Consider the following 21,534-nt stretch of genomic DNA (forward strand, 5'->3'; position numbering starts at 1 on the left):
CCCCGAATCCGCGGTGTGGATTGCGGCTACCCGGCAACGCGCATGCGGCCTCCATAATCCTCACAATCGAATCCCGTAATCGAATCCTTCGGTGGATACTCGGGCCATGACGTTGTCCAGCCCATGCCTGGCTCAATACGTATTACTCAACGTCCTACGGCTTCGTCTTCTGCTCCTCCGACGAGCCCTCCTCCTTCTTGTCCTTGTCCTCTCTGCGCGTCAAGATCTCGTCGATGACGCCAATCTCCTTGGCCTCCTCGGCCGTGAGGTACTTGTCGCGCTCCATCATGTCGTTGACCTCCTCCAGGTTGTACTTCTCGTGCCCAAAAGACGTGTTGATGTGGCGCTTCATGATCTCGTTGATCTGTCTGCGGATGCGCTGGATCTGGTTCGCGTAGATGAGAATGTCCGAAGCCTGGCCCTGCGTGCCGCCGAGAGGCTGGTGGATCATGACGGAGCTGTGCTTCAGGGCGTAGCGCTTGCCGGCCTCGCCTCCTGTGAGGAGCAGCGCGGCCATGGAGGAGGCGGCGCCGAGGCACACTGTCGAGACGGGCGACTTGATGTATGACATCGTATCGTAGATCGCAAGACCTGGTTCTGTCAGCCACGCGCTGCCTCTCCCCGACATGGGTGTAGCCCACCTGCCGAGACCGATCCTCCTGGCGAGTTGATGTACATGGTGATCGCTTTGTCGGGGCTATCGGACTCGAGCCACAGCAGCTGGGCAACTATCGATGCGGATACGGTATCGTCGATCGCACCGTTGAGGCAGACAATTCGTTCCTGGGGCTGTCAGCGATAGCACACAGCGAAGTGACGCTGAGCAGCATACCTGTAGCAGCTTGGAGAAGATGTCGTCTACCTGCGCCGTCAGCGTCCAGCTTCAATTTCGATCCACCTATGATACTAACATGACCTCCAGCCATTAGACTGCTCAATTAGCCATTTCCCTCATCGAATGCTGCAGGGCCATGCGTTACGAACCGAGACCTCGGTGATGTACGGCAGCGGGATGTTTCCGACCGGTGGTGAGCCTCCCATCGGCGGGACGGGGAAGTTTGTGAAGGTCCTGACGTGCCGCCTGAGAGGGGCTGCCCTCAAGGCTCTGAATAGTGTGCGTTGGCAGTTCATGGCGGCGCAAATGGTGTAGTGCGCGAACTGAGGAGGTGAGGATGTTGACGGGAAGCTGGAGGGATGGGAATGCGATGCGGCAAACAGCGGCAAGTGGAGGTGACGTTGGGCCCCTGCCTGAGGACCCCCCGAGCTCCGAGCTTAGGCGCGTCTCGCCTAAAAATTGCCCCGAAGCGTGTAAAGCCGTCCGCATTCCCAAAATTTGCGACGTCATTGTAGCCTTTCGCACTCAATTCGAACTCCAATCACCTTCGCGCCGGCGTTATCGATCTTGTAAAGGCCTCCCTCTCGGTCGAGGCCGAACAACCATGAATCGTCGCCTCTTCTCTACCATCGGCGCCCGCGCGAGCCTCGACCCCCAGACCCTCGAACGAGCAGCCAGAACAAGGAGGGAATTGGCAGACAGGCTCTCCCGCGGACTAGGCGAAGATGGCGACGGAAACAAGATCATTCTCGATACGGCTAACAAGACGGTGACGACAGCCGTTGGCGAGCTACCCATCTCTCCCTTCATGGACCCCGACTTCATGGAGGCGAGGAGCAGATGGAGGAATCCCAAAGAGAAGGCGAGGAGGGAACCGCCGACGGATTTGAAGGGCAGAGCAAAGGCCAAACTCCGAGTAAACGCATTCGGTTTGTAAAATTCTGTTCCGCGACAATAGATAACCCTGGCTGACCGATTTTCCAGCTCAGGCTCTTGCCACCCCTTTGCGACAGTGTCCCGTCACCAAAAAATATCTTCCCTCCTTCTTCCTTCAGAAGTTCAAAGCTGTATCCAGACCAGGCACAAACGATGTATGGGTCGTGCCTGAAGACACTGTCACACAAACATGGCAAGAGGAGTCGAACTCAGAAGATGGGCCAGAAGAGAACAACGAAGACGCCAAAGAGCCTTCCCAAGAATCACCAGACGCCGCCGTAGCGTCGCCTCCAAACCAGGAACAACCCGCACCACCAGAATTCCCTTACAAGAAGGCGATGAGCGCCCCGACGGCATACGTCCTAGCCAGGAAACAGCTACTTAAGAACATGCCCAAGTCAAAGGGCGCGGCACCACACGGGGGCACCGCCAACATGATCTTCATGAAACGCGACCGCTTCATGAAGGTCGCAAAGGCCAAACTGGTCTGGCGCGCCGACATGGACGACTTCGTCCTCGAGAACATGCGTCGTCAGGTCGTAAACACCATCTTGTACTACATCAGACTGGCTGAGAAGGATAGCAGGGTCTATCTCCAGCCGTGTCCCACCTGGGAGACGACAGCTCGCGTGCAGAAGCGCGGCTGTCTTCTATGGTTGCCCTCCAACGTCGGTAGCCAAGAGAGTGCTGGGCCTGCGGGCCCTTCCGTGGAGCAATTTGCTACCTACGAGGTTCCCGGTGTCAGGTGGGAGAAGAGTCTGCCAGTGCACGATCTTGAGTTCCTGTTGGGACCGGAGAACATGGCTATCTTGCGGAGGCATTCTCTGTTCAGAGACCATTCCCTGGTCGTAGTGAAAAAGGACCGTTCAGTCGCGCTGCAGCTTCTGTTATGGAAGTTGCAAGGTTACCTCGCCGAATACCCAGGCGACCACATTTTTCAACCCAAGGGAGCCAAGCCCGAAAGCTCTAAAGCGGAATGAGATACCCTATTACGTTTTCGACACTCTGCGACCCTACTCCTAGACGACTGAACATCAGAAACCATCCGAGTCCGAACTCTCCAACCGGCAAGCTGCCATCGCGCGGTTCTCAGCGGCCTTGTACAGAACGGGCTTGGTGTGATGCGTGTTCGTGGGGAAGAGGGGTAGCTAAGTGAGTTGAAGCAAAGTCACATAGTCTGACTCGCATCATTAGCTGCATGGGAAATCGTGAACTCACTCCACCCCGCGTGCGGCTGAGATTTCGCCACATTGGCTGTGGACCTTTTCAGCTATCCTTCAACCCAGGCTTTATCCCAAGTTTACCAGAGTTATCATGATTTCTCGTAACAGAACCATCGTTCTCGAAAATGAGGTGGCATGCTCCGTCCTGCCAACAGCCCGACGTTGTCGTCGAGCAAGACGAAGCGCCTGTTTGTAGGAGCTGTGAGAAGTCTGCTAGACAACTACTCGATGCCAATCGAGACACATGGAGTCCGCTACCACCGGGTCCTTTCGAAGATCCAGTGGGAAAGCTCAGTCTTTGGTGGCCATCACCGGTTCCATGCCCTTCAGACCGCTCTCAGACGCGGCACCTGAGCAATTCTTGGCTGCCTGGGACTGACAACTTCAAAGCCTGGGATATCACATCCAGCTCTTTGCAGAATCTCCTCGATGGAGGAAGCCTGGCGCCTGGAGAGTTCCGACTAGCCTATCTATCTTCTGTGCCGAAGGGATCTCATAAGAGCTATCCGGTACATCTGTCTTTCAAAGTCTTTCAGCACAGATGTTATCCGGACTATGACACCCTCACATATTCTTGGAGAGGAGAAGACGACGAAAACAGACGGTACGTCCAGTAGTTGAAACTCTCTTGTCAATCGCTAGTATGGAACCTCATCTGACGTGTTCGATCTCAGGTTCTGCCCGGTTTACATCGGCGAATACTGGGACATCCTTCTCGCAAATCAAAACTGCCGAGCCGCACTCCGGTGGCTTCGCCATTGGACGGGCCCCAGACTCATATCGGTCGATCTCGGATTCATAGACCAGATTCACAAAGACGAAAAGCCGCATCAGATTTACATGACGAGGTACACGGACGCACAATGCAGCAAGATTGCCTTTTGGTTGGGGATGGGGAAGTCGTTGTACCTCACGGTCAAGAGGCACCACAGCGTCTCCCCGCCGCCGAGTCCTACGACGGAGTCAAAGATTAAAACCAGCTTCGCAAGCCAAGGCGTCTTTGTGCGGCAGAGAAGACACAGTTCTGGGATGTCGCCGTCTATTTCTGGCGGGAGAGAAGATGGTGCGCGTGGATGCTTAGAGTCTCGAATGTCAGACATCGGCGTCACCCAGTCTCAAAGTCGAGATTTTCTTGCACGAGGGCACTCGCGAAGTATATAGAAACAGACGGTACATATACAATATAACATACGAATACAACAAGCACTAAATCCCCAGAGCAACCAAGACACCCAGAGCAACCAACCCCAACGAGACAGTTTGTCTGAAAGATGAACTAGGCGCGCCGACGTCAGTTGCCCGAACACACCGGAAGACGCTGTAATCCGACTTGTTCTCCCCGTCATCATACTCCCAGAGGAGCAAAACCGCAAACACCTGCGCCACGGCCTCATCGTACGTCTGTTCCAACTCACCGTGCTCCGACTCCGCCGTGGGATCCGAGCTTGCGCCGGCCAGCTTGAAAGACGGGCTCGCCTTGTCCAGAGCGTTCGCAAACGAAGAGACGGGGTCTGTTGGAAGAATCAATCGACAATCAGCACAGCTTTTTCAATTCTCGAGGACAGGGAATTGTTGTTACCGCTGCGTACTACCCCCGCGTCCTGGAATACAGCATCGCAACTCGCAGGCCGGTCGACGTCATCTCCACACCCTTCGTCTTTGAGCGACTGCGTGAGATCCCGGACGCAGTCATCCGGTATCACGCCGTTGCACGACCCATCCACATCCTCCGCGAGCTTCTTCCGCTGCTCCGCGCTCCACGTCGTCTTGAACCAGACTTGGTTACACATCTGATACCCGGCGCTCGAGTTCGACGCGTCGAGGACCTCGAAGGGCTTCTCCGGGGCCGTTAGGGTGACTCCGTATCGATTCTTGCTCCGAGAGAAGGGGTTCTCGGTCCAGTTGTACGTGACCGCGACGTCGATGCTCCATCCGTTTCCCTGGCCGTAGGCGTTGGCGTCGGGGGTGGATGTCAGGGGCCTGGATATGTCGATGCCGTAGATGGGCCAGCTTCCTGTTGCGGTTGGGTGTTTTTCCCATTCTTCGGGGGTATTTCTTGCGGATACTGTTCTTGATGTGATGTGTGCTTGTACAAGACCGGGCCCTAGTATGAGGAAGGATGAGAGGATTTGTCGTGAGGGTAACATCTTAGGAGGTTGCTATGTGAGCTATTTATTGAATGGAACTTAGGGGGTATGTGAATGGTTTCTGGGTTAATGTGAATACTTATACTGGACATCTTGTCACTTCCTTTGGTGCCCAGAATCCAAACGACTTGATGACTTCAAAAAGGTATTTCCTCTTCTAGTAGTGCTTCCTTTTTGAGATCATTTCAATGAAGATGACGTTAGCACAACTTGAAGCTTAGACTATTCGTTGACAGACGTCAACGTGGAAGGATTCAGGATCGGCACAGCATAGGTTTTCAAGATCAGCTGTTCTGCCGTGCCGCTTGTGTTACACACCTCAACCGCCACAGCATCAATCGGAAAGCAGTAACTCATTAGTCTTCACGAAAGACTGGATGTTTTCTATCCTACCGTATTCGAATGTGGAAACCATGTCAGTGCCGTTTCCTATGAACACATCATCTCCTAAAGGACTGAGTTGACGGTCATTTCACAGCAAACATTGAGCAAACGCCATTTCTACATGACCCAAATTCCGAACGTGTTAGAATTCTCGGTTCCACTTGATACCTTGGAATTTTGATTAAGAGACGCTATCCTTTCATTGCGTACTTTCAGACTACGTGTGCCTGGCTTTCATTACGCCTTACGCCAGAATTCCGTAACATGTCCTCAGACAAATTCCCACTCTTCCAGAACGCTCTCATCCTCTGGCCACATTTCTCCCTCCATAACGCCATCAAGCAAGACAGGTCCCACGAGAATGTAGCTTGAGCCACTCGGACGAACAGCAAACGGGTATGGAAGCCCAGAAAAGATACATAAGAGATCCCCGGGCTCAATGGAGCGCAGAGCGCATCCAAAGGAGCCCTTGGCTGTGAGGAAAAGCCTCCCAGTACCCAGATATGCAGCGAATTTCCTAGAAAACATGCGATCAGAAGCAATCTTGCTGACCATCTTCTTCAAGTCGTTCTTCGGGGTTAGCTGGAAGGAAGACACGAACTTCTTCCGAATTCTCTCGAAACTCTGACTACGAATGAAGTCCAGGAGACTAGCAACACTACTCAACGTGCTCTGGGGCACCGTGAGAGCAGGATCTATGGTTCCTGGTGCAGCGTTAGCTGCGGCAGTCAAGTCTGAGAACCAAGCAGCAGCCTCTTTCAAGATTACGCTGACCACCTTTTGGTCGCTGAAGGTGTCATACTTCGCAGTACCGCGGGAATCAGAGCAGCAAGGACAAACAGGTGAGACGTATCGATCGTGCACCTTTCCGACCAGCCTGCCTCTGAGGTAGAGTGCCCTTCCGTCGACGGAGAACCTGTAAAGAGGTTCGCTTCCACCGCATACTCTACGCTCCATCCAAGGCAGACTGTGATACCAGAAATATTCCATGTCTTCCTCGGAAGCCCAGTCTATGGCCCAAGATGGAAGGTTGCCCAACTTCGTCGGTCGGCTCGCATGGTAAAGCGACTCCAGCCCGTTACTTTGCATGAGCATGTATCTTGTGGCTGTGGCAAATACTGATTCGATCGGCTGATTGTAGTCCACGTCCATTCTACCAAACGTGTCCGTTAACTGGCTGCGCATCGCGTATATCTTATCTCTCGGCTCCGAGGCTTTCATTGAAATAAGCTGCGCAAGATCGACGGCGCCCAGGTTTTTAGAAAGGCGCAGTCTACCTGGCCACCGCTTACGTCGAGCCCTTTGCCAAAGGCGATGATGTAGATTCCACCCGTCAGGATAACTAAGATCTCGTATGAAGCGGTAGGAATTCAGGGCTTTGTACGTGTCCCCCAAACCATACAGATGTGAGCTTTTGCAGAGGAGCTTTACCTGCGCATCCGCAACCTCCTGCAAGGTCCAGGTTCTTGTCCAGTATGGTGCTTGTAGTAGACGTGATAGCATTTCTTGGTCGCTCCATACTTTGGTTCATGAGTTCTAGCTTTTCATGGATGGGATTGTGCTTCCTCGTACCTGTAATTGCCACATAATAAGACACCGCCCGTTTTGGCAGGGCTTCGGTGCCCCGAATCCAGTGTTTCCGCCGCATCCCAAGCCCATTTAGATGAATATCCGAAAGAAACTCCAAACTTCTGCTCGACTTTGGGGCCCAGTCTTCCCCCAGCCATACTATCACGCACTTCGCGCAGCTGTAGACGTCGTTCATCATCGCAACCTGTACGTTCTTCTCCTCAATTGACGTCTGATCGATGCAAACCGCATCAACCCACACCCCTATACTTGTCCCTCCAATAGACTCGCGCAGCTTTCTCAGCCCCGCAGCGCAATTCGGAGTCAGCAGGAACACCGCCGCCGACAAGCCAGATGCTGTCGAAGCGTCGTCTGGTGAGATGCTCATCGGTACGCTGGGAATTTCACCGCCCCACGTACACGATAGAGCGTAATACTCAGCAGGCTCGTCTAGAGTGGTTTCCACGATAGTACAGGCCAGTGGGGCGTCCTCTTTGCTGGCTCCGTGAAGCATAATCAGGCGAGTAGCCCGCGCACTCGACAGTGGCTGGTAGCGATATTCGTTGCCCATAGTGTTCATAGACGAAGCCATCTGGCGTTGTTCGGAAGGCCAAGAGTGCCTGAACTTGACGTGGCGGAATGGAAATTGGACGTCGAGTAACTGGTCTGCGGTATTTGACGTTGGGTTTGGACAAGGCCCTGTCTGCCTACCGGGGCTGTGCCGTGATGATCTGACAAGAACTCTCGAGGCTTGTTGAATATGCAGGTCAACATCACATGTACCAATTGCAATTCGCCGCGTAATGCGATGCAGCAACCCTTCTTGAACATCACGTGTACAGGCCCAGATCCTGCCACACCCACACCGGATCAAGTTGACACCCTTTTCCATTCGGGCCAGCAGCACGGCACGCGGAATTGCCTGAGTTCTCTGGGACCATGGTATGTAAAGAAAGCAATCTTGTTTCCTATCCTTTGCGCTAACTCGTCTATGAATCAAAAGCAATCTATGAAATTAAGCCGGCCCGTCTGCTCGGCTGCATAAGCCAGTATCTCGCAACCCAAGGCGAGATGCGAATCTGAAAATCCAAAGGCTCTCCGTGAGCCATGTCTCAAAATTCTTGCCTGAAATCCAGTGTCGATGAAGAAAGAAATCGCAAATACCAATAAAGAAAAGCAAATCCAGATGCCATAGACCTCAAGAAACGAGATAGGCCAGAATCGTCGCAGCCCTCCAAACGATACTCCAAGATTCTAGTTGGTCATTGGCTCGCTCTTGACCATCACCGGCGCGAACGTCTCGTAAAGCTCGCCAGTCTCTTCATCCTCTTCCAACTTGATGTTGGGATCTTCATCCGGGTCATCTTCGAAATCATCAGCCATTTCCTGCTGAGGCAGTCGGGCTTGAACACCATCGAATTCCTCTCTCCATTCCTCAATAAGAGCAGAAAGTTGAAGCTTGGTCTCCTCGCCAATCTTCGGGGTCAGACTTCTCATGGCCTTGTCGGCGCAAAGGCGCCTGGCCATGCGCTTCAGTTCGTTCGTGATGAGAGTCCAGCAGCCAGTTTTCTTATCAACCCAATAGAGGTTCATGTCTTTTGAGACTTGCTTGAGCTCTTGGGCGAGCTCCTCTTCCAGCTCATTGCGGGCTCTCTCAAACATTGTGAAGCTGACTGCATCCACATGGTTCTCGACTTCACCAGCCTGCTTCTTCAAAATTCCTTTGCCTGGGCACGGTTAGATTCGGATGATATACATAGCAGAGCTATTTCTTACCCGTGTGAGCCGCCGCGGCTTCAAAGCCAGGTCGCATGTCCTCAGCTAGAAGACGAGCCAAGGTAATCCTCTTTCCTCGGGAAGTCACGAGGAAAGTGTCGATGCGACTCCTGATCTCTGAGATGTACTTGTTGAATAGGTTCTCAAACCTGTACATGCCCCCTTTGATCAGATCTCTGTAAGGGCCTGGCAGAGTGTCGTCGTCGTAGATGTCCTTGATCCAACTGTCGAAAGCCTTGCGACCAGCACATTGGACTCTGGGCTTCATACCAGGAAGTCGCTGTGTGAATTCATGTTTCCACTTCTCATGGTGGCCCCTCCAGAATGCATGTTGCCTAGGAAGTGTATGTGAGCATGAATGAAGAAATCGTAAACTGGGGTTCAATGTCCTTACACATCGGCCATCCAGTGAATGTGTGACTTGGCCTGGCCCTTCCTTGCAGGTCGGACGAAAAGACCTCCATATCGCTTGACGCTTGCCTTGTATGTAGACCAGTAAACGTAGTCGTTTTTATCTGCGGCTTGCATGCTGCCCCAAGGGTTCTTCAGCCTCCACCCTTTGGCAGACCTTCGAAGGATCTCGCTGGCCTTCCTCAATTGCCCGCCGCCTTGCTTTGAATGTTTTCCAAGTCTTCCCTTGATCAAGGGACTGTCTCGGAAAGGTTTCATATTGCTCAAATTGATGCGAAGCCGAGTCCGCACTCTCGCGTTGACGATCTGTCACGTGTTAGCAAAAGCTCCGTTCTACCATTTTCTCACTCACCTCCTTCAGCCTTTTCGAGATGAGCTCGCATCTCATTTGTACTCTTGTTTTCTCGCTCTCATCCAGAGAAGGGAGATTCATGTCATCACCGTGTATCCACGCATGAGCTGCATCGAGCAGCACCCGGATATGGTGTATGTCGAAATCCGCCCATTCCTCTCGGTGATGCAGAGAAACGCGATCCAGCCATTCTCTCAAGGCTGGAATTCCAGTAGACTCCCTGTCCGGGAATCCGTACGAATCAAGTGTTCTTTTCTTTCGCTTGAAATCTTGAAAGGCTTTACTGGAAACCGGCAAGACACAGGGCAGGGCTGCTGAGGCTGCTTCACCATCCTTCGACTCCTTACTCATCGCCTCGAGTAGATGATCGTTGATTATCTTTTTCAGCTGAGTGTTTCGGGCCTCTATGCAAAGATGCTTGAGAAGGAATCTGAGATCGTCTTCGCTCAAAGAACTGTCAATCTTCCCGCTTTCCAAAACGTGAGCCCTGGTTTCTTTGTCCAGGATAGACTTTTGAGCAACGCCTTTGCCTTTCCCTTCATGTTGGTAGCTTGCGTCTTCATCCTCTTCTGTAAGCTCTTCCTCGGCTTCCTCGAGATTGTTAAGAGCTTCGCAAACTTGGATGATGTTCTCATTTGGAAACTCGCTCTCGGCAGAGTTGCAGTCGATCTCGTCAACCTTGGTGACAACAACGCAGAGCGATTCGCTCTTCATCATGTCGTTCATCAGCAACTCATCTGAGTCTTGCTTGGAGAAGATAAAATCCGATGCAGCTTTGTTATCGGCGGCTCGTGTAGCGGGAGCCACCACAATTCTCTTGTCGAGTTGACTGCGATAGTTCTCAGCAACCTGAGAGCGCCATGAAAGGGCGTCCTGCGAGCCGGGTAGATCAACCAGTTTGACGCCGTGGCGAAGAATTTCGCAGCTGAGGAAGATTTCCACCTTCTCCACCAAGGGCCAGTATCTAGGAGACTTGGTATCAGCCGACTTGGAGCTGTCCACGTAAGGCTTCAGCTGATTGAGAAAGTTGGTGCGGTTGGTGGGAGAGATTTTCTCGTGACTGTTTTCAGTTTTTTCGCCTCGTCCGTTTCTGAAAAACTTCGCGAAAGCGTTGGATCGCTTCAGGATCATCTTGGGTGATAATGCGTGAATCTGCGCTTTCGCGAGACCAGACCAATTCTGTACGTGAGTGACTTTCTGGTTGATTTCAGCGAGGCGGATCTCATAGTTTTCGTCTTGGTCATCTCCGTTCGTGTTCTCGGCTTCCTCGATTTCGGCCCATTCCTCTTTGAAAGCATACAAGTCTGCTTCCACTGTCTCCCTGTTCTTGAATGTGATCTGGGCAGAGAACGATTTCTTGTCGAGGTCAGAGCTCCAAGCGAAAATGCACACGGCTGCTGTGCATGCTTCTGACTGGCTGGTAGGCCCAATGTTGCTACCAAGAAGGGCGTTTAACAAGGAACTCTTGCCCATACCTGTCTCTCCAAGGATGCCCACGAGAATTTCCCGAGACATATGAGCTTCCAGGAGGATTGCTGTGACATGTTAGTATCTTGACGTCAAGTAGGAAACCCGATAGGATTCTCACCAAGGCTGGCAATCCAATCCCCAACTTCTTGCAATTTTCCTGCTTGATCGTTCTTGAGAATTTCTTGAATGTCCTGAAGACGTTGGATGCCCAATTCACGAATCCTCTCCTTGGCCTTGACTCGATCCTCAATGTTCGCAAAGGTGGGCACTTGTGCGTTGGCCATAATGTCAGTGGAAGCCTGGGCCGTGGTGCTGCTCGATGCCACTGATGGCAGTCGCGAATTGTGAGGATCAGCCATCGGGTTCAGTTGCGGCTCATGTGATATTGACGTTCGGAGAAAGACTGAGCGAAAGCTGCGTAAGTCAGTAAATATGAACAAGTACGATCATGTGAAGATGTAGTACTTACCTCACGAAGCTTAGTTGTTTCTAAACAGACTGAGTGCCTCTGTTGAGACGTATCGTGGTAGTACTTGGGTATGATGTGAGAAGGTATATCCCTTGTGATGTGAAAGCCTGGTCGTGGTGTCACTGAAGTGAGGTTGGTGGTGAGTTGTTGAAGGGTTGAAGTTGGAAGAGAGGTGGGATGGAGAGGATGAAGGATTTAAATAAGGCAGTTGAGGGGAGTGAGGGGTCGTGGCCGACTGAAAAGAAGCAAGAGCGAAAGAAGAGCCACAATACGGCAGGAGTGAGGCACTGCTCGAGGAAAGACCAGCAAGTCAACGACGACACAAGCTAGGAAAGAATGATGATCATGAAGTGGGAAGAGGGAGGAAGGTTGCAAGAGAGTACCTCATATTATGGTGACGTGGATGAAGCGGGCGCATGTGAGATGAGTTTACGTGTTTGCTTCACAGCAGATGGTGTGTGAGATTGAGCAGAGGTGCGAGTTGTGTGTTGAGATGGAAGTTGCGAAAGGTTGTCAGCGTTCCGCTGAGGTTGTCTTTATAGTTTGGATAGAGAAGGATCAAATGGTCTTTGAGCTTTCGAAGCAGTAGGAACCTACACATGTTGCTCTTGCCGTCTGAGACTCTCAACTGGACTGGGCAGATGGACGAGGTTGATTACTTGAGACGATACCTACCATAAACAGATGCCTCACAAGTTTTTCTTCAATCGTCCTCCAAGCTATCCTGATTCTCAGTAAGGTATAGAAGAAAAAAATAAGACTCTCCGCCTCTAACACCCACAAAACTACTCAAAAAGACACAAGACGCCTTCCCACATCTCACCCACGACCAAAACTCAAAAGAAATGCGCCGAGGGGGAATCGAACCCCCGGCTCCCCGACGCTGCTTGATGGCAACGGAGAATTTTACCACTAAACCATCGGCGCAGATGATCTCACTGTTCCGAGAAGGAACGCTGGATGCCGGAGAGAGGCCGGGAAGCGGATCATGTTGCGTGGTTGTGCGTGATCGTGGGTCTGGTCGGAGTGGAGGTTGAGGGTTGAGGGGTTTCCACTCTGGCCCCGCTGCGACTTGGGAAACCCCGGTGAGAGTTGCTGGGGGGTTTGGGGGTGGGAGTTGGTGGTGAAGATTGATTGTGTTGCGAGGGTGAGGTGAACTGGATTGAATTAATGCAATGTTCAATTTTTTGTTTTCATTGAGACCTACTGTGTTTGAAATGAAGTAGTAACATCGTTTGCAGCAGCCTTTTCTCGACGAATGTGAGAAATTGTTATGGCAACATCAGCATCAAGCTGAGAACACACAGCAACAGGCTCAGCAACTCCAATCACCAAGACATCAACCCATCAAGACAGCTGACGATTCTTTCGAAACCCTCAAAGGTCAATCTCTGCCACATCCAAAACGACATGAGTACGGGCCAGCGACTTCCCTGAGATACTTGCTGCTGTTGCATTTTGCGCAGCAGATTGCATTTGCTGAGATACTTGCTGCATGCTGATTCCAGAGACGCCCAACTACTCGCTCAGAGACGGAAGCAACGAAGCATGGATATTGTCCCGGTATCAATTACAGCTTAGATTGAAACAAGACCAGAGTATGAGTATGATTAACGCAGCCTCAATTCAAAACGGACTTTTAGAACATTGCTGACTCTTGCCAAACCATTCCCAATGTCGTCGAGTACTCCACGATGTCGTGCTTCTTCGGTGAGTCCAAGGTCTTGTTCTCCAGAGACGACTACAGCCTCTGCCACTTCCTATGCTTTTCGATTGCGCATATCACTTTCATTCAGAGAGCAACTGCAACTTCATTATTCATATACCATACCAGCGGGAAGATGAAAGATGCTGGTGAAAACTCATTTAGGTAACACGGTGACTCGTGAGACGCGATCCGTCGAAACAGTCACAGGTAACTTCAAAACGTCCATTTTATAAATCCAAGAGTTTTAATACATCAAGTATAATGATCCCGCATTCTAATTGTCTCTTAGAAGGCACTTCAAAGGAACACAGAACCGTTTTATACTTAGTATGAATCTCAATATAACGAGAGACACTCAGCTGCTAAGCTACATTCCAGGCGCTTGCGTATTCATGATGTTTGCCCAGTTTAAGGAGGGGTTAGTGAAATTGGCATTGGCGTTTAGATCTCATCATCAATCAGTTCAGAAACGAGAATGATCTAATAGCACTAGATACCATCACCCCATGCAGGATGTATATATTGAGAAGCAATCTCTCACCAGCATACCACCACGAGCCAAGGTTGGACCTCTAGATGGGTAGCTGAGTGCGAGAGATCGGTAAACCGCGTATCGTCCAGAACCGTTAGTAATCCCCTGTTCACACGCAAAACCTCGACTCTTCTCCAAACTAAATTGGTCTCAGATATCCATCTACACGCTGTTTACCAACAGAATACACCCGAAACAGGGGGAGAGGACAGAGGAGAGAAGTTTCCCCAGCACCCTTAATCACATTCAAACACCCGCTAGCATCAGACTCCAAGTGCGGAACCACTCGAATCTTGGTGGGGATCCCACAGGAAATAATTCAAGCCCGCATCTCACTGCTGAAGCATTCTTCAATAACATACCTCCATCTTATACATCCCAAACTCTTCACACAATCTGATTCTCACGTTCAGAGCCTCCTTCATCTTGAGCTGCTCATCTCCCATCATACCTCACCCCTCCCCATGCAGAGTATATAAACCAACAATTCACAAAGCATTCCTTAACAGACCGACACAACAAGCTGATGTGTCCCAATTAACTGTCATGCTTTCCCTTATGGTTAATGATAGGAAACCCCGATGTCGTCTAGGGCTATATGTAAACTAATCACCAAAACCTCCATCTCACGCCCCGAACACGTCTCATCAAGATACGTCCTTTCTATGACCTGAATACACGTGGAACGGGGAAGATCGACAGAGGAGAGAAGTTCAACACATCATCACGAACTCCCATTCAGCACCATTGAAAAATGCCCCAAGATAGAGTCAGGGACCAACTTAAGGAACTGAAGGGGGGACAGCCTAACACAGCGGGACCAATCCATTTTCCACATGACTGCTGGAACATTCTTTCAACGTTCTGACTCTGTCTTATATACCATACACGATCTAAACCAGTCACACTTTTTCTCACTCACGCAGACTCGGGAACCTACCAACCTTGGTCTTCTCATCCCTCACATCATGTCCTCAGCTCATGACCAGAACATATAAAAGGAACACCTACAGCCTCCATCTCACCTTTCCATCCACGCAGCACATGCTGGATCTGTTGGAGCTGCAGCTCACTAAAAACCTGGTCCAAAAGTTACCCGCCAAGCTTACCCCCCAAGCCAGGTCCCCAACTTCAAGCACCCAAATTTCCATCTTGCTCAACCGGCTACCGAATAATCCTCACATACCCTTCCCTCATCCCCTCCCCTCCACGTTCCCTAAGTATTCAACCCTTTCCCGGCCAAACTCACGCACAACCAATACCATACAAGAAACTTAAATCCTATCCTCATGTTCATACACGCTCCAAAATCAGCTCAAGAATCGGACCATAGCATCCAACAAGATTCAACCTTCTGTCATGTCGTTTGCCGGACGGATCTAGTTTCCCCTTGACTGGGCTTTATATACCACCTCACCTCAAGACACCGTCTAGAAACCAAGTCTCAAGGCTCACCTCTCACCCACATTCAACATCACCCTTCGTCATCACCCCCAGCCATCACCTCTCACGTCACCCTCACAAAACAGCACGAAGCTCGCAGAATGGGATGGGTATCAATTATATCAAGACCTCAACCTCAACCTAACCCCTCACCTTCCTCTCAGCCTCAACCTCACTATCCCACTCACTACATCATCTCTCCCTTCTTTCCTCGGACTCACACCGCCTCAGCACCCCTCTCATCTCAATCCCACCATCAAATCCTCCCCAAGAAACCCCATCCTCTTCAAAGAACACATACAAACATCAACGCAAAGCACCAAAAACACAACAACGCCTCCCCCAAAACCCCCCTTTTCAAAAGACAGAACAAACTTCAACAACCGCAAAACCAAAACTTCTCCAACTCCTCCCCCCTTTCCCCCCCCTCCTCCTTCACCTCAGCACCCTCAACTCGCGACGAACGTGGTGTTCAAAAATACCAGTGAATTTTTCTCTTCTCTCTTCAAAAAGACACAAAAAACGCTACGATTATACATTTTATAATCGGGGGTGGTGGTTGATTTCCGAATTGTCCGCGGGGAGGGGGGCTGTGGTGGAAAAAACACCGGCTCTGCCGGAGTGGGAAGTCCCACACAGGGGTGTAATATTCAAATAATAACGATGAAAAAAACACACACGACCGCTTTCTCTGTTGTCTCCCCGCCTCTCCATAGCTCAGCGCAACTTAGAACATAGTTTCCCTCCCCGCCTTATCCACGCTCGTCTCAGTCGTCGTCGCCACAGGCCGTTCACCCCCCTCTGAAAGTGGCACACGACCGGATTGGCGGGGAAAACAACATGGAATTTCTATAACGCTGACCCATGCGTGCGAGGAGCTCGTCGGTTGGTGTTTTTTTTTCGGTCGGGTAAGGGTACAAAGGAAAACACAGCCTGCGACCGTGGTGGCTTCTCTAGAGGTGTGTGTGATCGTCTTCCTGAGCGGGACGATGTCGGAATAGGTTCGGGTTGGAAATATGATGGATAAATACATGTGAACGTTCGGGCCGATGCTGTGAATTGGAATTAGGAGAGTCGTAACGTCGTCGGAGGCTGGCCTCGCGGTGGGGTGTTGGGTATGTCGGTAAAGGGTAACGTAGACACGGATATATGACAGGTGGGAAAGACGCAAACGAAGCCGATCACATGACGATGCAGCAGCCGCAGCCCCCGCTCTTCTTCTTCTTGTCGCCGCCCATGGACATCTGGGCCGCGGCGGAGGGCTCGTCGGGGACGCGGACGATGGTCTGCGTCTGAGCCGGCGGCTCGGGCGGCATCATCGGGCTGCGAGGGCTGCGGGGGCTTGGCAGCGGGCTGGTCTGAGGCTTATCGGAAAGCTTGGGCATGGTCGAGTAGGAGGCGCTCTGCTTGATGCTCGGAGACGTGGGGCTCTTTGGGGCGTCGCCGCCCTTGAGAGGCCATTCGCTGTGCTCCTGCTGCTCTTCTTCCTCGGCGTCGGGGGAATAGCTGGGGCCAGCTTCGGGAGGCTTCAGCAGGCCTTCCGCGGTCAACGGCCGGAACTCCTTGTCGTAGATGCTGCCGGACTTGCCCTCGCGCTCCCACTGCTCCTGCTGCAGACGTCTCGCCACGGTCGGGAGGAGTTGTTGCTCAGGCGGGAGACGGGGGTCGGGTTTGAAAGATCCCACCATCCATGGCGGGTCGCCTTCGGGCTTCTTGACGCCGGGAGACAAGTCCCCGGACCTCGTCGTCGGCCGGGTCGTGCTCGTGGAGTCTTTCCCGCCTCTTGTCTTGGCCTTGCCGGTGGACTTGACCTGCGTCGAAGTCTTGCGCGAGGCAGAGGTGGTCGAAGTGCCGCTGCCTTTGCGGGGGGATACATCGGTGGCGCTTCGCTTCGCAGGCGCCAAATTCGCGATAGAGCCCAGCGTGTTCGCGCTGCCACTCCTAGGACGCGGCTTGGGGTACGCTATCGTCTCGAGTTCGTTTGGTCCTCCGCTAAGTCTCCGCGCCGAGGGAGCATTCCTCTCGATGTACGACCCGGGGATCGGTGCTGGGCTGGTCTTGGCAACGGGGATCTTGGAGACGCCCTTCTTCTCGCCGTTGGACGTCCAGTAGTTCCCGTCTCCCTCCGTCGCGATCTCCTCGGGCCGTCGCAGATCCCAGTTGGAGACGTCCAGGTCGGGCATCTTTTCCGTGGGTACCCTATTCTCCGGGGAGACGGAGGTTTTCCTAGACCTCGGGCGAGGCATCTCCTCATCGGCAGCGGCAGACGTGGTCCTCTTGGTGCTCCCGTTCAGCTTCTCCTCGCTGCGGCCCCTCCGCGGTCTGCTACTCGCGCGCGGTCTTGGCAAAACGATGCCGGCGGCCTGGAGCTCCTCGCTCTCGATGCGAGCCAGCTTATCGCGGTGGATCCATTTGGAGTTTTCGTCTTGTGGTTCCCCCTTCAAGTCGTTCGTGGAGCGCTTCTCGCCGACCTTTCCTCCAAACACGTCATCGGTGTTGTTCAGTCCCGGCTTCGAGGAAGCGTCGGTGTCGCGGCGGCTCTTCTTGCCCAGAGACAGGTTGTCGTTGGAGGCCTTCTTGCGCGGGGGCGGCAGGGGTTCGAAGCCGTACTCGTAAATATTGGCCGAGTTGCCGTTTTGCGTCAGGGGTGCCCGATTCGGATCGTTCTTCGCGGCAGAGATTTTGTCCTGGGAGTTCTGCGACAACACATCAGCGTCCGGGTCGCAGGGCGCTGCGGTCAGGGGCCAATTGCCCGAGTGCGTGCGGCACCTACCTCGTTGGTGTTCCAAGAGCTCTGGTTCCCGTTTCCGTGACTGCTGCTCGGCGGCGTGATGGTGTTCGCAGTCGCTGACGCGGCGGACATGGCGGCCATCGCGTCGTCTGGAGAGCTGGAGGACCAGCGATCTCCAGACAGTCGTGTGCGGAGGTTGAGGAGGGTTGTCGGTGTCGGTGTCGAGGTGTCGTGAATATGGGGTCTCGAGTGTCGGCCAAGAAGGGGTTCGGGGAGATGGCGTGCGCGTGGGCGAAAGGGTAGTGGGAGAAGTGAAGATGGCGCAGGGCGACCACGAGCGGGAGATTGAGATTGGGTCGTCGGCTTGTTGGTCTAGCGCGGTTGGCGTGGTGGTATTTGCGGCGGTGGTTCTGGTGGTTCACCGGCGGCGGCGTATTAGGAGGCGCTCACGAAGCGGCGCGACGGTGGGAAAGGTTTCGGGACCAAGTTGTAGTAGGATGATCAGGGCGGCCAGGTGAGAAGGCGGCAGGTGGAAACAAAGAAAAACAAGATAGCGTCAGGACGGGATCGCGGCCGGGAAGGAGAGGACGGAGGTCGGAGCTGATGGACGAACGAACGTGGCGGTTGGGTCGGATATTTTGGATGGTGTCGTAGTTGGAGAAGGTAGGGGCCCGGGGTGGTTAGAACCGAAGAATAAAAAAAAAAGAGAATTATTACTGCAAGGCTGCTCAGCGGGAGGCCATTCGCGGCAGTGGTTGACGCTGCGGTCTTGCGTCTGCGTCGTCGTGTCTCTGAAGAAAGGCTGCTCCCAGCAGGTGTTTTCCACAGTGCAAGTGTTTCGACGTAGCACAGAGGACCTGGAGGAAAGGTAGGTAGAGCCAACAAGAGAAGAGAGCACGACCAGGAAGAAGGAGAGACAAGGACAAGGACAAAGACACAACACACGGGAAGTTTAGGTTGGAGTAAGAGTCGAATTGGTGGCCAGCAGAGAGGAGAGACGACAGGATTGGAGAGAGTGAGAGCAATGAGAGAGTGGAGGAAGGGCCGCCGCACAGGCACACGAGGCACGGTACTGCGGTGTACAGTGCGCAGACGAAGGGGGGGCCGCTAGGGAAAGAGGTGGGCTGCTCTGGGTACGTATCCCACGGCGCTTGACCTCATCGGGTGTAGCGGGTCCAAAGTCGAGGGGCTGGTTGGCCACGACCCCAGCTCCATCAAGGGTCGCAGATCCACATGGGATTCCCTCTTTCGGGGAGACGAGCTCGCTGATAGGAAGAAAACGAGGCACCCAGAGAGCAGCGAATAAGAAAAAGGAGCTTTGATGACTTATGTCAGCTCGAGGGGTACGTACTCTAAGGCACAACAGCAGGCACATGAAATTAAATGGCTTTATCCGTATTTGCTGGGAAGCAGAGTCGCATCTGGCAATCTTCGTCCCAACTTTTTTCGTTGGATTTATTCCAAAAGGTCGGATTGATTGGGCTGAGTCAGGCGAGGCAAAAGAGTGCCCAAAAGTCAAAGCATTTCTACCTGTGTTGGTCCGATCTCGATACAGATTACAGGCATTTCTATGGCGACGAGGAGGGGAAACGAGGGGAACGAGCGGCGATGGAATGAACCTACGCCGTAACTTAGCTCACGGCTCGTTCGTCGCTGGCATTTGACACTGTCTGTCACTCAATGCCATTGGAGACAGCAGACAGCAGGCAGACAGCAGACATGCCGCTTGCTGCGCTTGTTGCTCCCATGTTCCCGTGCCCTCCAATGGCTCGGATGGCCGCAGCTGCACGATGCAAGACAGCTGCAATACAAGAGCCAATGGCCGCCGTCATATCGTCAGGAAGCTCCTTCGAAAAGGCTATCGGTTCCGCGCAACGGCCCACCTTTGTCCGCTTCACATTGTGGAAGCCGCATATCGCATCGCGGACAAAGGAGAGCAAGCTTTGAATAGAAACAGGCAGCGAGCGGTAGAGGCTGGTTCAGGAGAGAAACAAGAGGGACACTGGCTGCCACTGGCTCAGGAGGTCCAAGTCACCCCCTTCTGCAGTATTAACAGCCCATGCGGGAGAAGCGGAAAGGCACATTTTATTCGAACGCAAAATAAGAAAGGTAGCGAGACAGTGCATCAACTGCGCTCGGACGGGTTCCATATTCCATCAAGACTTCTGCAAGTCGGGAGCAAGTACGTAGGCAGCTGTTTTATGGCGCCGCCCTGATGCTATTCCGAGTGTGCAAAGAGGAAGCGAGTTTCCACAACGGAGCCGCAGACGTAACACCAAGGAGAAAATAAATCCCAAGCGGTGTTCCAATATCGGGGATCTCTCTCTCGCTCGTAGTGTAATTTTGGCGGTGGAGAGGGACCGTTGAAGAAACGACGGGGTCTGCGGGCAGAATGGATTGATTATTCGGGTGCTTAGCATGAATGATAAGCTGGATATCGTCACCTGTCACCCAGGCTGATCCCGTCCATTGCAGCCGGCTGACAATAAACCAGGACCCAAATTCAACGTCAGCCCGGACAATGCTCCGTCATATATGTTTCCTTCTATTTGTTTATTCTGTTGCCCTGAGATGTTGTCGTGAAGACTCACAGAAGCCAACTTGTACAACATTATGCACGACTTTGAGGTCTGCACAAATCACCAAAAATGTCATAAAAACGCACTGTGTCTGGACCTCTTTCGACCTCGGGGCCCTTGTATCTCTGCTCCTTCACCCCGGCACTCGTCATTTGCGCCTCCTTGCGCAGCAATCAATCCCAGGAAAAGCTCCAACGGTCTGTGCCTCTTTTTTTTTTTCTTCCTTCATTTTCGTTTCCTTCATTTAGGCCCCTCGACGGGAGTTCCGCTTCTCGGGACATTTCTGTCGTAAATACCGTCGCCCTTGACTCGGCTTGGCCCTAGAGAGAGCAATTTGAAGCTTCCGGCCTCGCATTGGTCCATCAAGCCACGGCGACATGATGCTTTTCGTACGCAGTATGTGTATGTGGCTTGCATGCATTTTACGAGTACGAGTAACTTATCCGTATTGTTTCTGCCGTTCTTGCTTTTTGTGCCGTCACCTTACCTTGCCTGCAGACCGTCTGTCTCTGCATCTGACCATCACACAAGCCAATGGCTGACATCTCTCGTGTTTCTCCCGCCTCCATTGCATCCTTCGCACCTCACCAACACTCGTCAAGAGCACTCAGGAGACCGTTCACCGCCTTGGACCTCTACCTAAGGTACCCAATATCCAATGAGCGGACCCGGGTCAGGATCTCGCATGACGGAGACATTTAACGCCGGCCCCACATCCGAATGACCTCCCCTGGTCGCCATCGCGGCCCAATCGCACTTCTCCGAGCAACTGGATTCCATCTAATTACTCCAACGAGGCTTATTTCATCAAAACTCACGATGCAAACAACAAGAACATCGGCCTGCCTGCCCCCAACACAACACTGACTCCGTCCCTTCCACCATCAAATCTGCCCCCTTCTAGAAGGACCAGTCTCATCTCGATTCCCGCAGGGGTCACCGTGGAAAGCATCAATTCAGATCGCCCTT

At 52.6% G+C, this 21,534-nt stretch overlaps 6 protein-coding genes across 6 annotated transcripts; 1 reads left to right on the top strand and 5 right to left on the bottom strand.

Moving 5' to 3' along the window:
- Positions 1–154: 154 nt before the first annotated feature.
- CkaCkLH20_10393 (ATP-dependent clp protease proteolytic subunit) lies at positions 155–1,131 on the bottom strand (the record flags this gene model as incomplete). Its single annotated transcript, XM_038893107.1, has 4 exons — positions 155–591; positions 642–783; positions 833–862; positions 985–1,131. 4 exons carry the CDS (start codon positions 1,129–1,131, stop codon positions 155–157), a joined length of 756 nt encoding a protein of 251 aa, XP_038741517.1.
- Positions 1,132–1,439: 308 nt separating this feature from the next.
- Positions 1,440–2,751, top strand: CkaCkLH20_10394 (esterase-like protein; the record flags this gene model as incomplete). Its single annotated transcript, XM_038893108.1, has 2 exons — positions 1,440–1,764; positions 1,820–2,751. The coding sequence occupies 2 exons, from the start codon at positions 1,440–1,442 to the stop codon at positions 2,749–2,751; spliced, it is 1,257 nt and encodes a 418-aa protein (XP_038741518.1).
- A 1,449-nt stretch (positions 2,752–4,200) lies between these two features.
- Positions 4,201–5,141, bottom strand: CkaCkLH20_10395 (uncharacterized protein; the record flags this gene model as incomplete). The annotated part of the gene is made up of 2 exons (XM_038893109.1): positions 4,201–4,505; positions 4,574–5,141. 2 exons carry the CDS (start codon positions 5,139–5,141, stop codon positions 4,201–4,203), a joined length of 873 nt encoding a protein of 290 aa, XP_038741519.1.
- Positions 5,142–5,795: 654 nt separating this feature from the next.
- CkaCkLH20_10396 (uncharacterized protein) lies at positions 5,796–6,746 on the bottom strand (the record flags this gene model as incomplete). Its single annotated transcript, XM_038893110.1, has 1 exon — positions 5,796–6,746. The coding sequence occupies one exon, from the start codon at positions 6,744–6,746 to the stop codon at positions 5,796–5,798; it is 951 nt and encodes a 316-aa protein (XP_038741520.1).
- A 1,602-nt stretch (positions 6,747–8,348) lies between these two features.
- Positions 8,349–11,462, bottom strand: CkaCkLH20_10397 (uncharacterized protein; the record flags this gene model as incomplete). Its single annotated transcript, XM_038893111.1, has 5 exons — positions 8,349–8,821; positions 8,871–9,205; positions 9,265–9,587; positions 9,634–11,168; positions 11,222–11,462. 5 exons carry the CDS (start codon positions 11,460–11,462, stop codon positions 8,349–8,351), a joined length of 2,907 nt encoding a protein of 968 aa, XP_038741521.1.
- A 4,974-nt stretch (positions 11,463–16,436) lies between these two features.
- Positions 16,437–18,127, bottom strand: CkaCkLH20_10398 (uncharacterized protein; the record flags this gene model as incomplete). The annotated part of the gene is made up of 2 exons (XM_038893112.1): positions 16,437–17,951; positions 18,029–18,127. The coding sequence occupies 2 exons, from the start codon at positions 18,125–18,127 to the stop codon at positions 16,437–16,439; spliced, it is 1,614 nt and encodes a 537-aa protein (XP_038741522.1).
- Positions 18,128–21,534: the final 3,407 nt, after the last annotated feature.

The sequence above is a fragment of the Colletotrichum karsti genome, assembly GCF_011947395.1.
Source record: "Colletotrichum karsti strain CkLH20 chromosome Unknown Scaffold40, whole genome shotgun sequence".
In the NCBI taxonomy this organism is placed as follows: domain Eukaryota; kingdom Fungi; phylum Ascomycota; class Sordariomycetes; order Glomerellales; family Glomerellaceae; genus Colletotrichum; species Colletotrichum karsti.